This window comes from Euleptes europaea, chromosome 8, assembly GCF_029931775.1.
Source record: "Euleptes europaea isolate rEulEur1 chromosome 8, rEulEur1.hap1, whole genome shotgun sequence".
In the NCBI taxonomy this organism is placed as follows: domain Eukaryota; kingdom Metazoa; phylum Chordata; class Lepidosauria; order Squamata; family Sphaerodactylidae; genus Euleptes; species Euleptes europaea.
In genome coordinates this window covers 38,447,537-38,463,876 of record NC_079319.1, presented here as the reverse complement: position 1 = coordinate 38,463,876, position 16,340 = coordinate 38,447,537, and the positions used below count along the sequence as shown (strand labels likewise).

Sequence of the window (16,340 nt, the reverse complement as noted above, 5' to 3'; positions counted from 1 at the left end):
AGTTGTACAGAATTTACATAGAAAACTTTACATAGCTGTACCATATACATTTTTCCATCTGAAATTTTTTTCTACATCCACTGTAAGACAGAATGCTTGACAATCTTTTCTTTAACCATCAGAGCACAATTTCACAGTATGAATACATTTCCAATAAATTTAAAACCATCCCCCAAACCATGCCGGATTTGTTTCTTGAATATATTCAACATTAAATTCTGTACATAGAGTGAAATCTACATCAAACAACAACAACAAAAAGTGATAACAGACAAAACCTAGACTTGTTTGCAGTGATTCAAGTTCCAGTCCTGAAAGATCATTATGATGGCTTATTATACTTAAAAGCCCTATCACAGGTATATTACAAACAGTTAAGTCAGTTGTGATATTTTCAATCTCTCCTCTTGACAAAAGTCAGCAAGACTAACTTTTGGAATACAGACAAAAAAAATTACAACTCAAATCCAAACTAGTGCATTTGGTAAACAAACTTATGGGCCTATAGAAAATAATACAGAAATAAAAGAATGCAGGAAGAACTGTATAGTGTTTAGAACTTTATATTACAGACCTGCATCTCTGTACATTTTTTCTTCACAGAAAGATGATTACCTACATCTCAGGCAGCCTGAGTGTGCAAAAGAAAAAAGCCCCAGAATAAGAATTCCACGTAGTTCCTAGATCTCTTATCATGAGCAATTTTTTTTTAACTTTCAAAATACAGCTCTCCTGAGTTGTACTTCTATAGAAGTTCAAACTTTTCGATGTATTAGTTCTTTGGGTACACCCATCATAAACGTCTTTCGATATATATATATATATCACTGCCTAGGAAAGTAAAAGGGGTATCACAGGCCAGGATGGCAATAAGACTGTGTTAAAACTGGCTCTATGCTCAACACAAGCCAGATCAGGGAAGGGGGGAGAGAATCCATTGAAGAACTAGAGAGTCACAAGCCTAAATTACAGTTCTGTTTCTGTACTGTGAACCCGTAGATGCACACTGCCAGGCAAAGAAACTCCTTTTGGACATCCAGTGCAAGTTTACTTGGTCCTTTGCTTTATTAGCCACACTTTTACTGCTTGGCTGTTCCCACCTCTTGATCGGATGGCTGGGATATTTGAAAAACTACCCCAATTCGCAGAAAGAACCTCCGCAAGATAGCTCGAAGCTCAGGAATCAGATCAAACTGCATTATTTCACACAAGAGAGGATAATAGAATGATGCATGAGCTTTGAACTGTTGAGAAAAAAAACACAGAAAAGATTTCTCACTAATTCAGGTACAGAAAGTAATACAAATACACTATTCAGTTGCAGTCTGTACACAACAACCTTGTAAATTAGATGAGTCTCCATATTGCTATTAGGGCAACTAAGAGTAACTTGCTGAAGGTCACTTAGTAGTTCACTGCATAGCACAAATTCAAACCAGAGAGCTCCTGCTTCGTAGCAAAGTCTGGTCGCTATTACACTAATCTTGTGAAACCTCAGGATAATCAGAGAATCTGCATACTACTCTATGTATATCTAAGATACTTAGACATAAGGGGAGCTACATATCCCACAGAGACTTCAGAGGCCCTTGCATCAGGTATATCTGGCTGCAACATGAACTATATTCTCCCTAGTGCCTAAGCACCAAGATATATCGTACATATGTAACACATGGATGTGATAATATCCTGGGCTGCTTCCACACAGAGCCAATTGTCCGTATAGCAATTGAGGCTTCTGCAAATACAGTGGAATTCACAGCAGCAATGAAGCATGCACATAGAAATGTTCTCTGCACTTTCCTTGCCACACCCCTCCTTGGCTGCCATTTCACACCTGTCACTTGAAGACTTTTTGCCAGGCTTAAAAAATATCAGTACTAGCTATCTAGCTATAACTTTATAACGCTCTATTGGAATAATGTACAAATTCCCAGCTTTTATTTTTTTAAAGCAAATCTTTAGCCCTTTTGGTTGTCAATGGGTAATATTTCTTATATCTCTGCAACCAGAGTTTTACTTTTTAAAAATAAAAGCCGGGAACTACAACATAGTTGCAATACATCGCTATAATGTTGTAGCATTACAACACTATAGCTATTACTGGTTTTTAAAAAGCCCCCCCATGACCACTAGTGGTGATGGAAGAAATGGGGGCTGCAGGGAATGAGGTAAGGAAGTTTGCAAGTCAAATCGTACCATTTATTTTCTCATTTTGAAGTCTGCCAAAACAGCATTCTCCTATGAGGCCTGGAAACAGTTTTTAATTTCCCAACCAATTCAGGATTATTACTCACCCGATCATCACTTATCTTTAGGACCTTGGTCAGGAATAAAAGTAACAGGCTAGTCCAAGCTTCCCGGTGACTTTCTGATGTTAAAGTGAGGAAGTAACCGAGAGCTTCGCTGCAAACACTGTAAACAACATACCAATAGGAGAAAAAGTTCAAGTGTATGAACCTGCTGCAGCTGACTTTTATTACAGTTAATAAAAGACAAAATTGCACTAGATGAGAACAGCAGTATATTTGGCAAGTAGATCCAATTAGCCCTCTCCAAGACTGAGGCATTGAAGACAACTTCATAGGAACAGGTGCTTTGTAGGTTTCCCATGATAAAGTATATAGATGGGGGGGATGGTTCATTCGATAGACAAGTAAATATGGAACAAGCTTCATTTGGCTGGAGTTAGCTGAAATACTAACTGCATAAAACAGTTGCAACTGAATTACTTTGAAGAGATGCAATTCTGACCCAGAAAGGGCTGTGACCCTGGAGAAACAGTAGAGGAGATATAGGTTGGCAACTACTAATAAACACGCTTGAAGGTATATTACACTGAATCAGACCATTGCTCTATCAGCTCTTCAGGGTCTCAGGTAGAGATATTTCACATCACCTATTACCCAACAGAACCCAGAACTCTCTACATGCACAGCAGGTATTTTACCAATGAGCCATGGGTTCACATGACATTCAAATGGGCACAGAGAAAAGAGGACAGAAAAGCCAAATAAACCAATCTGAAACAGCACAGTGTGTATAATTTAAAAAATCATGTTGAAATGAGAAACAAAACATAAAGTAGTGATTGCAAATATAAAAGAAATCTAGAGGTTCACATGCTGCTAAGCATACTTCTAACAGAATGGAAACGAGATTAGGCAAAATTATGTCAGGGTAACTCATGATTTTGGACCACTGCTGCTGAGCCTTTCTATGAAAGAGAACTAACTGAAAGGAACAGGAGCCCATCTCTCACCAGATAAAAATATATTAACCTAGAATTTATACCACGTAGCTTAAATGTAGACCTTAAGAAAAATAAAACACATTAAAATCTGGGCGCTCTTAATGCAGACTGGCAGAGCCAAAGGAAAGGGTCCTTACTTCAACAGCCGCCGCTGCACTTCCTCCCACGCATCTCTACGGCTTTCATCCATGTACATACGGAAAAGAATGCGCAACCCACAGGCAAGACTACTCGTCTCCTGTTTCAGTAGATTGGGCTTAGATTTTCCTTTAAAACCTGCCAAAACACCACCACATTATAGGTATTACTGGCTTAAACCTGCTTTAGAATAATATGTCTCTGGGAAAGAGGAGAGGATTAGGAACAGGGATACAAAAGCTATTAGGATACTCAAGAGTAGCCATCCTCTTTGTTCTGGATGCTTCTAATACCCCTAAATATTGGAGATGGATACAATTATGTTCTGTTCATACTTTGTGTTTGTAAAAACCAGTCAGTTTGTGACAGTCATTGACAGGATGCTGATAATGGAGGACTCCTCTATAAAAGGAACACATGAACTCATGAAGCTGCCTTATACTGATTCAGACCCTTGGTCCATCAAAGTCAGTATTGTTTACTCAGACTGGGAGTGGCTCTCCAGGGTCTCAGGCAGAGGTCTTTCACATCACCTACTTGCCTAGTTCCTTTAACTGGAGATGACAGGGATTGAACCTGGGACCTCCTGCATGCCAAGCAGATGCTCTACCACTGAGCCACTGAGCACAGGGCGTCATTGGGCAGTTTGCATTTAGGAGTTTAAGGCACAAACTACATGTAGGGTCAGGATTCTCTGACACAATTTTGATGCTGACAATCACACGTCAGGAACAGGAAGTCTCAGACTGGGACCATAATGTAGGGGGGAAGGCCTGAAGCCACAATGCAGAGGCTTCAAAGCTTTTGCCCCATCCTGTTTTCCCAACCCAAAATGGTCCCAGGGGGCATTATTTGCTCTACTGCACATGTACTGATGGCAATTCAGTGTTGATTATGTTTACAACATTTGATGGAATTTTTACTGTAACAGCATTGCAATAGAATAATGTAATACTCCTCTCATGGTTTCTATGCATCCACGCTATGGGCTCTATGCAGAGCAATATTTGTTTTAAATATTGTCGAAGGCTTTCACGGTCAGAGTTAATTGGTTCTTGTAGGTTATCCGGGCTGTGTAACTGTGGTCTTGGTATTTTCTTTCCTGATGTTTCGCCAGCAGCTGTGGCAGGCATCTTCAGAGCAGTAACACTGAAGGACAGTGTCTCTCAGTGTCAAGTGTGTAGGAAGAGTGATATATAGTCAGAAAGGGGTTGGGTTGAGCTGAATCATTGTCCTGCAAAAAGTATCAAAGGTAATGTGCTAATCATTGTCCTGTAAGTATCAAGATAATGTGCTAATGAGGGTGTGGTATGTTAATATGGAACCATTGTATCCTGAAGTGATCTGTTAATGTGTGAAATCCAAAGCTAATCTGCATGGCTATTGTTGACTGTAGTCTTTGTTAGTCTGGAGGTTTTCAGGACAGGAAGCCAAGCCTTATTCATTCTTACTCTCTTCTTTTCTGTTAAAGTTGTGCTGATGTTTATGAATTTCAATGGCTTCTCTGTGCAATCTGACAAAATAGTTGGTAGAATTGTCCAGTCTTTCAGTGTCCACTCAGTCCAGTAATAGCAAACTTTTACATGGAATATTTTGAAAAGACAGCATTAGAATCGGCACCTTACAAACCTATAGTCTGGTTCAGGTTCGTAGATGATACATTTACTATTTGGAGCCATGGTGAAGAAAAATGAATGGACTTTCTAAACCATCTTAATAATATCCATTCAAACGTTCAGTTTACCATGGAAAAGGAAATTGAGGGTAAACTCCCATTTCTTGATACCCTTGTCATCCGTAAAACAAACTTTCAGTTAGGTCACAAGGTCTATCGGAAACCAACTCACACAGATCGCTACTTACACAAAAACTCCAACCACCACCCCCGACAGAAAAGAGGAATAATCAAAACATTAATGGACCGTGCAAGACGGATCTGTGAACCACAGTTTCTCAAGGAAGAAACTAATCATCTAAATCACGCACTGCTAGCAAACGAGTATTCCAGAAATGAAATCAGAAGGGCCATTAAACCAAACAAAAATCAGAAAACTCAGGAAAAACAGTCTCCCATAGGAAAGGTATTCTTGCCATTTATTAAAGGAGTCACTGATAGGATGGAGAAACTTTTGAAAAAACATAACCTACAAACAGTGTTTAAACCCACCAAGAAAATACAACAGATGCTACGATCAGCAAAAGACAAAAGAGACCCCCTCACCTCTGCAGGAGTATATCGTATACCTTCCATCTGTGGACAAGTTTACATCGGGACCACAAAACGCAGCATACAAACAAGGATAAAAGAACATGAAAGATACTGCAGACTTGGCCAACCTGAGAAATCAGCAGTGGCTGAACATGGACTGACACAAACAGGATACAGGGTCTTATTCCAAGACACTGAAAGACTGGACAATTCTACCAACTATTTTGTCAGATTGCACAGAGAAGCCATTGAAATTCATAAACATCAGCACAACTTTAACAGAAAAGAAGAGAGTTTAAGAATGAATAAGGCTTGGCTTCCTATCTTGAAAACCTCCAGACTAACAAAGACTACAGTCAACAATAGCCATGCAGATTAGCTTTGGATTTCACACATTAACAGATCACTTCAGGATACAATGGTTCCATATTAACATACCACACCCTCATTAGCACATTATCTTGATACTTACAGGACAATGATTAGCACATTACCTTTGATACTTTTTGCAGGACAATGATTCAGCTCAATCCAACCCCTTTCTGACTATATATCACTCTTCCTACACACTTGACACTGAGAGACACTGTCCTTCAGTGTTACTCCTCTGAAGATGCCTGCCACAGCTGCTGGCGAAACGTCTGGAAAGAAAATACCAAGACCACAGTTACACAGCCTGGATAACCTACAACCAATATTTGTTTTATTGAGTTAAGATTTTAGGTTTGAGGTTGGGCCACCCCAACCCAAGGGTACCATTACCCATACCTTTCTGTTCAGTTCTCTTTTATGCTGCAGCATATGAATATCCAATTCCATCTCACTTTTCTTCCACTCTCACCTTATCTCCAGTATTTCTACTTTTCAATTGTGTGTGTGTAAAGTGCCATCAAGTTGCAGCTGACTTATGGCGACCCCTTTTTGGGGTTTTCATGGCAAGAGACTACAGGCATATAATCCAACTGCAACCCTAATGAAATACAGTGATTTAATACCTTTTAAAAGTCTAGTATTCATAAGACTTACCTGCTTTCCACAGAGCAGTTCTTTGCTCATTGTTTGAATTGAAAGCTTTAGCAAATTTGTGAGATTCCAGCAAGCAATCCAACAGCTTGAACAACTGCTGTGATGTTAAAAAGCAATACATTCCTTGATCTTGTGTATCCACGTGAACATTAAAGTCTACTGCATCCCTCTTTAAAGAAAGAAGAAGGATTTCACATTTATTATAGGAACCCATTTTTAATTATCATAATTTAAACCTTACAGCACACCTGTGAATATGTAAACTGCCATAGAAACTGTACAGTAAAAACGTAAAACTGTATCCCTCTAATTATTTATAAAAGGTTGCTATGTTGATCCACAGAAAGAAATCCAAAACAACAAGACCACCACAAAGTAGTGACAAGGTTTCAAGTCTCCTAGAACTCTTTTTCACATTGAATTCTAAGCAAAATGAAAAAAGGAGTCAAGAAGAGGATAAAAATATATTGACAGGCATTCTCAACAGCCCAAGTCTGCAGACAGAAATAGCCTTATGATGGTGCAGAGGATGCATTATGCAGACTTAATTAAGTTGGGCGGTGGTGGGCGCTAAAAAGATCTCACAAAGCAGTCAATAAAAATGTAACAACGTGATGCAGCGGAAAAAGCAGAGCACGATATTATACTTCTGCTATCTTTGCTTCAGTATCAAACTTAACCCCACTCTTACAGTCTAAGGGGAGGTTTTGTTTTCTAGTTGGAAATTACAGATTTCTTCAGGCAGAGAATGGAACCCAAAACCTAAGAATGAAATCATTTCTCCATCGGCTATAGTACCACCCAACTGTACTAACCTGTGCTGCAGCTAGATTCTCTGCATCTTCCTTTTTACTGGTTGCTGGGAAGAATACAATGTTGTCGATGGTCTGAATGAGTTCCAATTGCACAACACACTTGATCAACAGAGCACCAAACAGTTTCTGGTCTGGAAATTCTTTAAACAAAGAATACAAACAGTAAAGAAATGATTTACTGTTAGGACCAATTGTAAAAGTTTTTTGAATATCTGATTGTTCCTTTAAATATTCTGTTAAAGACACATCATTATGGGATGGATTTTACCATCTTTTTCTGCTTGTGAAAGAAGGAAGAACAGCCCCTTTTGACATCTGAAAACTTCATGCTGTGGGATCTGGGTGAAGAAGAAACCCACGTGGAATGGAAGTTGCAGCGAAGAGGGGAATCCAAAGTAAAATCACACATCAAACAATAAAACTCCATTAACCCCTTCCCAAGTGTACAGTTTAGACACCAGTAGAAATCCTAGCAACTAAAATAGCCTTACAGCACCTCCTTATAAACGTCTAAGGATGGTGCCCCCTCACCTTCTCATTGAGCCCATATCACAAGGTGGAAGCCATTATTTTAAAAAGAACCAGGGTCTACTAGATGCCAAGCAGGAAACCTTAAGCAGGAGAACAACAAGAAGGTGGCAACTGGAGAACTGTTATTAGAGTAGGAAGACACATGGAAAGAGATATTCAGACATGTGGGTCCTAGGCCCCTTGAACTGAACTCAGAAACTAACTGGCAGCCAATGTAGCGAATTTAAAATGGGCAAGATGTGTTCCTCTCACCTTGCCCAAGACAATAATTGAGCTGCTATATTTTAAACTAGATCTAGTTTCTAGGTTGTCTCCAAAGGCAGTCCACACATACAGCATCTTACAATACTCCAACCACTAGGTCACAAAGCATGGATTACTGCTGGCCTGGACTAAAAATAGCAGGGAGTTGGCAAAACAAAGACAGCTGATAGGAGGTACTCCTGGCCACCACACCAACCTGCTTTTCAAACAACAAAGGCGGGGTCCATCAGCTCCCCGAAGCTCTTAACCTTCTGTGTCAATGCCAACTCCATCCAAAGCAAAAGGATCTGGGCCCTACAAAGCATGAGACTTCCTGGCCAGTATTGCTTTTGTCTTATCTGGACAGACTAAACTTCAGCTTGTTCTGCCTTTCTCATGATTTGGCCTCAAAGTATTGTTTAAGAGCCAATATAGATGCATCTTGAAGTTTACAGAATGAAATAAAGACTTGAGTGTCATCAGCATACTGATGACCCTCCTACCCCAAACCTCTGAACAATGGAACTCAGCAGCCTTGAGTACACATTGGAGAGCATGGGTGACAAAACAGAACCCTGAGGCAACGCACAAGTCAGCACCCCAACCCGTTGATTCTGCTTCTCCTATGGAAACTCTGTGTCGGATCTGCCATGAAAAGACAGAGACCACAGAAGATCTAATATCTAATGCCTACTTCTTCCATATATGAAACAATGAATGTGGATGGAATGGTCAACTGTATCAAAGGCTACTGAGAGTGTAACCAAAACTGTCCTGGTTCTGAACTCAGTTCTGAAACCAAACTATAATGGGTCAAGGGCAGAAGCATAATCCAGGAACCCCGGGAGTGGCTATGCCATTCCATGCTCTATAACCTTCCCCAATAATGGCAGCAGCAACATTATACAATATACTATAAAACAGCATGAACACAGGCTGCCATTAAACCAAATGGCAGCGATACAATTTTAAAACATGGCAATATATAGAAAACACAAACAAGCTGACATCTATCTGATATGCGTACAGCTCTATTACTGAGGTCTAAAAGGTACAAGGCACGAGATATGCAAATTCATGGGGTAGCTGTTTTATGGGCAAGAGAGTGAAACATTCTCAAAGAATTAGTATTCTTATTTTAAATGACCACGGTCCAGTCCAGAAGGGTGCCCAAGGAGCTGGCTTGGGTGCTCTCCCTCCTTTCTGAGACTAGCACTGGGAAAGTCCCTACCCCACCCCCCAAAAAAGCTTCAGGGAGCATTAAGAGAAAGAAACACAGTGGGACACATTAGAAGACACAGCAGGTAAGGATTGAACAGGGAAATTGTGCTGCATAACCAAAAGTGCTTCTATGCCCTGATCAGACTCATTGGATCAAAGCCCTAGAAGTTGTTCAGTGGGTCCTGATATGATAAACATCTCTCCTTAAGGAACAGCTTTTCTTCCCTAAGGAAACACTCACTTGCTGCAGGTTTGTTTTTGCTGACCTCCTCACTTGCTGTTGGCCCTACAATGGGCTGAAACTGGCTTCTATCTGAAGGTCTTGGTTGTACAGAGTCATGGATATCTACAGATTTCTGTGATACTGTATCCTGAAAGACAGAAAATAATATTACCTCTGCAAATATGTAAATTAGATGAGGCTCTTCTGCTCATGATATATTTCTGACATGACCCCCAATAATAAACATGTTTTTCATCCTAGCAGAACAAGGTCAAACAGATTTTAGTTGTATGTACATTATGGGGAGATTCCAGTGGCAAGCACCTGTATGAAGGCAATTTTAAATTCAACCACATGAAGACCAGTCCACCCAGAGAGACAGCCATGTTAAGCAATTCAGCATGTGGTACCTCCAGTTCTCTTCATACAGCTGCAGACAAAGCCTTTCCTTTCTTGAAAACTGAGCATGTTTATGCAGCATCACACATGCATTTTTTAAACTTACTGTCTTTCTGTGTGGTGCTTTCACTGTGCAATCAGGCAATACACTAAGAGGGAATGTTGCATTTATTTTTAGTTACATGCTTCTATATACCATGTGGATTTTTTGCTGCCTTGATTTATAAAGGTGAGTTGAATATGAATATGTTTACAGGGTACGTGTAAAGATACACTATCAGGGCTGGAAGCCCTCTTCCCCTGATGCTGCTCGGTGGGCCAAGGAGGGAAAATGTGTGTGTGTGGGGGTTGCCACTGCCAAGGTGATGTCACTTCTGGCATGGCCCGGAAGTGACATAGCCATGTTGGGGCATTGTTCTAGCATTTGCCTACAACTCTATGGTTAAACCATATAGTCTGGGGCAAATGCTAGAGTGTCACCCTTACAAAATGTCATCACTTCTGGGTTGTGCTAGAGAGATATCGTCTCCACTAGTAAGTTTCCTGCTGATTGCCAGCTGGCAACCCTACACACTATTGATAGTGTTTTCTCCTAAAAATGCATTAATAACCAGTCATACGTGCAAAGTTATGGAAAGCTTTTACATAATAAGCATTCAAAGTTAAAAGGAAATTTTGTGCTTTTGTAAAAACTACCGTATATGAAGTTTTGAAATCAGATGGGTTGAGGATTTGTTTTTAATCCTGAAAAGTTTAAATGCCATGTAGCATGCAATACTTGTGAGAAAATGGATTAACATTCCCATCCTATCCATATTTATTCAAAAACAAGACTCATTGAGGTAAATGAGCTGTACTCTTTTGTAAACATACCAAATGCTTCTCTCTGCCAGGAGATGGTGGAGCTGTATCTCCCCCTGCTGGTCGCCATGTTAAAAGCCTTGAAAAGAGTAGGGGAACACACACACACACACAGAACAGAAATAATAGGTAAACATTTGAAGATATGGTTATCTTATTTTGAGTAACATTAGCAACAGAAAATGACACTCAAAGATGCGACGGATATAAAAAGATCAATACAGAACTTTCAAGAAGATTAATAAAAATAAATACAATATTATTGATTGATTGATATGGAAGTCCATTTTTTGTCTTCCTGATTTCTAGCTAATGCTCCTTTAGTTTTTTTGTTTCTTTCAAAGAACAGACAGTAACGAACAAAAGTATCAAGGAAGACAAAAATTTGGTTTATGATTACAGGATTTACTCGTAAGTAATGTGCTATCTTATTAGAATGAAAATTACAGGAAATAGCTCTATCTTAATTTATTACACTCAAAACATTCTGAGTTATTTATAAAATACAGTTTATCGTGGGTATCCGTATTAGTTGATTAAAATTTGAGTCCAGTAGCACCTTAAAGACCAATTTTTTTTCCAGGATATAAACGTTTGTGAGTTAAAGCTCATTTAGTCCAATATCTGTAGTGGTCCTGAGAGATGCAAATTAATAGAAAGCAATAGTGGGGCTGGAAAGTGGGGAAGAGTGAAGCAAAAGCAAAGAACAACCAGAATTTCAAAACAAAATGAGCCATATTTAAATCAGTGTAAGTTCCTTTTTGCCCTTAAAGGAAACAAAGGAATGTATTACGGCCTGTTCAAAAACAAGACAAAACCCAACACTCTCAACTACAATTTACTTGGCAGAAATATCATTTAGTAATTTTGATGCAATAAAAGCAATGTTGACTTTTATAATAAAGTTTATGTATCTAATAAATGTGTAAGTGAAAAGCAGCAACAAAAACATGGATGGTGAATTTTACATGCTAGGAGTTGGATGCAGGGGATCTCTTCTACTAATGGGGATGCTTTCCTCTGTTGCAGGAACCTTCCACTGATGTAAAAGATTCTCCGCTGGCACCATTAGTGAAAAGAATTCACGCAATCCAACCCAATGAACATTCAAGGGTGAGCTACTACTGCTTTTAAAAGCACAATGCTCTTTTACAAATTCAAAATTAATACAGTGGTTCAATCAGCTACTAAAAATACCAGTACCAATATCCTTCAACAGCTATTTAAAGCAGAACATTCCACATTTATTTTTGGTTGACTATGGATTTGCTCTCATAGGGGAATGCAGTAAAGAACAAATTTATCTATTGCAAAGTGTAAAAAGTACTGGTATAATGGGGATAGACTATGGGCCCTTATGTTAACAACTGATTCACCCTTTAATAGCATTTTCTACTTGCTTCTCTGGCCCTACACTAGTTACTAACAGGGTTTTCTTTTTAAAATCTCCTGAATATTTATATTTACAAACATTCTAAAATGCTTAGCAGTGACTAGGAATGCAGGATTTCAATACACTGAAGCCACAACCAATAGCAAGAGACGTTAAAACCAAAAACACACCTCACGTGCCTACCTTTTCTTTTTTGTTGAACTTAATCTGATTTTAGGACAAATCGGCAAAAACACTTCCTGCAAGTCTATGCATTACCTATGCTTTATTCTGATCCTGTATGAGGTTTTCTATCACCATAGCCATGTCCTAGGGCAGCTGTAAGTTGCCTATAACTACTGTTCAAGTGGCTGTCTCAAAGGACAAGTGGGGCTTGAGGCATGTGCAGGCCAAATGGCAGGACATACCTAAAGTTATGGAACTTCAAGCATTCTAAACCCTATTTGATTAATACTTTGACTAAATATTGACTAATGTTTTTTGTACCCATTTACTCAGTCAAGTGGGAAGGGCCACTGCCTTTCTTGCTCAGTTCCGTTCTCAGACTGTAGAGGCATTCCTGGACTCTTTCAGCTTCTACAGCAGAGAAAATGGGGTGGTTGCATGAACTCACAGAGAGACCAACAAACAATAGTTATAGGTAGGCACCACTCTGTTCTCTCCTTTATGACTTCCATGCAGTCTCACAATTAAGACAGTAGCAGTGTAATCCCAAACAGAGTTATAGACTTCTAAATCCCTTGAAGTTAGTGTTTAGAGAAGGGTATAACTCTGCTTGGGATTGCACTGTGGAGTATTCTTTGCCAGAGAAAAGGCTCTGTCCTACAACAGAGGGCAACAGAACAAGTTGCCATACCCTGCCAGGGGCGGGGATCCCCTGCTTGGGGCCCCTTCCCCCCAGTGCTGTTTAGCCAGCCGGCAGGGATCTTACCATCAGCAAACTGAGGCTAGCCCTCATATCGTCGTCAATGTGTCGACATCACTTCCAGCGCTCACCGGAAGCAGCATTATCATGTCGCCAATGGTGTAGGGGTACTCTGGTATTTGGGTAAAAACGGTTTCTACCATTCAGTTCTTGCCCCAATAGCAGCTCGTCCCCCCGTTGTCAGCGGCGTGATGACATCAATTCCGGTGAGCAGCGGAAGTGATGTGGGAGCAAGGCCTCAGTTCACTGCTGGTAAGTCCCCACCGCCCCTCCTCCGCCAGTTGCCAGGGGTACCTGGCAACCCTAAGAACATGTCTGGTTCAGAATACCTAAAAAGAAACTGCTCCTTTGTGTTCCAGAATGGGAGAGAAGCCAAGATTCTAGTACCAAAATGTTCCATGATTTGGTCTGCATAGAGTCCAATTTATGGGACTGCACAGAAGCCATGAAGCAGACATGCAGATAGCTTCAAGACATCAGACATATATGCATGCAAATGTCTCCCCAATTATTTACAAGGTAAAAAAATGCTTACGCATGGGGGATTGTAGTTTTGAAGATATCCAGCATACAGTTGCAAGTTTTATCCCAGATCTCAAGGGTAAACTTTTCACCATTTAGAATGACCACATTCTCTAAACAATTTGTACCAGACCGTGCTAGCTGTTCATTGTCTGAAACACAAAACAAAGCATTGGTTTGTCTATACTGTACAGAAGAAACCATTAGCATTTGTCTATAAAAACTTGGTGCATTCTCTTACCTTGCTGAACACACCAGTACAGCTGAGCAAATATATCATCCAAAAGGACATCACTAAGTACTTCCAAATACTGTGTGAAAACATCACATATTGCATAAAGTGCATGGTTGCAAGTTGTTGTCATCCACTCAGCTTTCTATGAAAAAGGAAGAGGGGATTTCTCAAAAATGAGGCATTTATTGAAAGGAAATTGAAATGCAGAATCAGACCCAAACTAGATGAGCTGCTGGAAATCTATGGATGGATATCTGGAATGTTTTTAAACAAGCAGCTATAGGGCACTGATCTGAATCAAGTCATGGCTCTAAAGCCCTTCTCTTCCCTACCATTTTTCTGACCTCGGATAAACCCCTGGGGCCATGATTAGCCCCATTAGGGATACAGGGGCAACCTTTATCTCTCTTAAGCAGTGGCAGGAGGAAAAAAATGGCAGTTGGGTTGATGGCGTGGTGTTAATTCCAGGGAAAACCCAGAAGCAACATCACACCTTTCTAAGAATCGCCGGAAACTCTTTAGTAAAACCACAGATTTTCTGGCAATTCCTAGAGAGGCATGACATTTCTACCTGGAAGTGTCATCAAGCCATCGCTGACAACTGCCCCCCCCATGTCCCTGCCCTTCAGTCTACTGCTGGTTGCCAAGCCACGCCTGGCAATCTTATTAGGATTGTGCAAATGGCAAAGCAAGTCTACGTGGAAGTAAGGCCCTTTTTTTATCAAAGGGGGCTTACTCCCAAGAGTTTTTAGTACCATAGCCAAAATGTATAAATTATAGAAATACGCAGGCTTTAGTACTTTGCCTTTCTAACTCTGCTCAATTTAATTTCTCAAGTTAACTAATTTTGCGCTACCATACTCCGTGCATTTTCTTACAGTAAAGGAGTAAGTTGTTTTATGGTGTCTCAAATTCTCTCCCCGCTCAACTTGCTTATTTTTCAGCTTGAAGTTTTCATTAAGAGTAGCGCTGGAAACAGAAATATGCCAAGTAGGGAGGGCTGACACCACAACTTTGCTGATGTTGTAGGTAAAGATGGTATTAAGCCACTCAGTGCTTTTAAAGTCACACGTCTAGAAAATTTAAAGTTGAAGGAACAAGTAAGGTTTTAGGAGTATTTTCAATTTCACAGGAACTATAATCTCTGTAGTTGTGACTTCCTCTATAAACAATAAACTTTAATATATATTTTAATATTTTCACATTAGATGGGAGTTTTTGTTAAACAAATCCCTGTAGCACAAGCCTCCTTCCCTCAGACAAAGATGCCTTACTTGGTGGGAGTCATAGGATGTTAATGATTACATTGGGGTCTATTTAAATCCAATATCTGATTAGTAATGTGCTTTTTATGAGCATAGGAGGGTTACTGAAATTGAAGTTTTGCCTAAAGGAAGAAAATTCATATACACTGAGGGGAATCCCAAATCCACCTCAAAACACACCCTTTCCTACCCTGAAGCATTTGGATAACTAATTCAGTTCAGTTTAAGGAATTTAACTTCTGCAGCAAGGATGTTTGTTGGTGGCTAAGCAATGGAATCAAAAGAGGAGTCCCTCTGTCAAGTCTTGGCTCTGGAAATGTTAGTTATTATGCTGATGGATAAGATTACATCATACAGGCAAAGAGAAGAAAAGAAATTTTCTGCACAGAAATTATTTATACAAAGATGGCTCTTATTTATAAAATATTAGAATAACATTAAACGAAAAGAATCAGTGCAGCCCTGGGAATTATCATTTTGATATTTACATTTCAATTTAGAGATATGGATAATATTATAAAGATGTTTTTCTATTTGCTTTGATACATGGATTTCTGTAATAGAAAGATGGTTGTAATGTGCTATTAAGTAAGCATTATTAATATTAAAAAATAATGCCTAAGGATATGCAACTGGACTTGTCCACATTTGACTTTGCTTTCTTTCCTTCTGCTCTCCCACAGCCATCTCCACTACTGCTGAAACTTAAATTATACGTTTTGCCTGTTATTATGTAATGTCAAGCACCATGCATATTGTTAGCGGTAATAAATTATCACCACTAAATCACTACATCACAGTGTAGATTATACTGGTGCTTACTTATATACAGGCACCACAACCATTCAGTCCTGGTTTTCACAAAACATTTCTGCTTCATTCACACTAAACTGATGTGGGATATTTTTACTCCTCTGACTCAGAATAGTTCTAAATATATTAATTCAAGTGCAACACCAAATCAAAATTTATAGAGGTCAATTTTGTATGTCTTTACAGCCCATTTCTGAGCTTTCGGTGGCTGGGGCTGGCATGGCCGAGGCGCTGCCGCAGTGCCTCCTAAGCCGTTCCCTGGCCACTG

The 16,340-nt window shown here is 39.7% G+C and overlaps 1 protein-coding gene across 1 annotated transcript in view; it reads right to left on the bottom strand.

Annotated features, from left to right (window-relative positions):
- Nucleotides 1-815: 815 nt before the first annotated feature.
- ARFGEF1 (ADP ribosylation factor guanine nucleotide exchange factor 1) overlaps nucleotides 816-16,340 on the bottom strand; it is a 77,487-nt gene continuing 61,962 nt past the window's right edge. The window contains exons 31-39 of the mRNA XM_056853989.1: nucleotides 14,001-14,136; nucleotides 13,773-13,911; nucleotides 10,932-10,998; nucleotides 9,678-9,807; nucleotides 7,442-7,581; nucleotides 6,627-6,795; nucleotides 3,391-3,529; nucleotides 2,298-2,415; nucleotides 816-1,244 (exon numbers count right to left, since the gene is read on the bottom strand). Of these exons, the coding sequence (XP_056709967.1) occupies nucleotides 1,080-1,244; nucleotides 2,298-2,415; nucleotides 3,391-3,529; nucleotides 6,627-6,795; nucleotides 7,442-7,581; nucleotides 9,678-9,807; nucleotides 10,932-10,998; nucleotides 13,773-13,911; nucleotides 14,001-14,136 (1,203 nt within the window). The 3' untranslated portion in view covers nucleotides 816-1,079. The remainder of the gene's footprint in view (nucleotides 1,245-2,297; nucleotides 2,416-3,390; nucleotides 3,530-6,626; nucleotides 6,796-7,441; nucleotides 7,582-9,677; nucleotides 9,808-10,931; nucleotides 10,999-13,772; nucleotides 13,912-14,000; nucleotides 14,137-16,340) is intronic.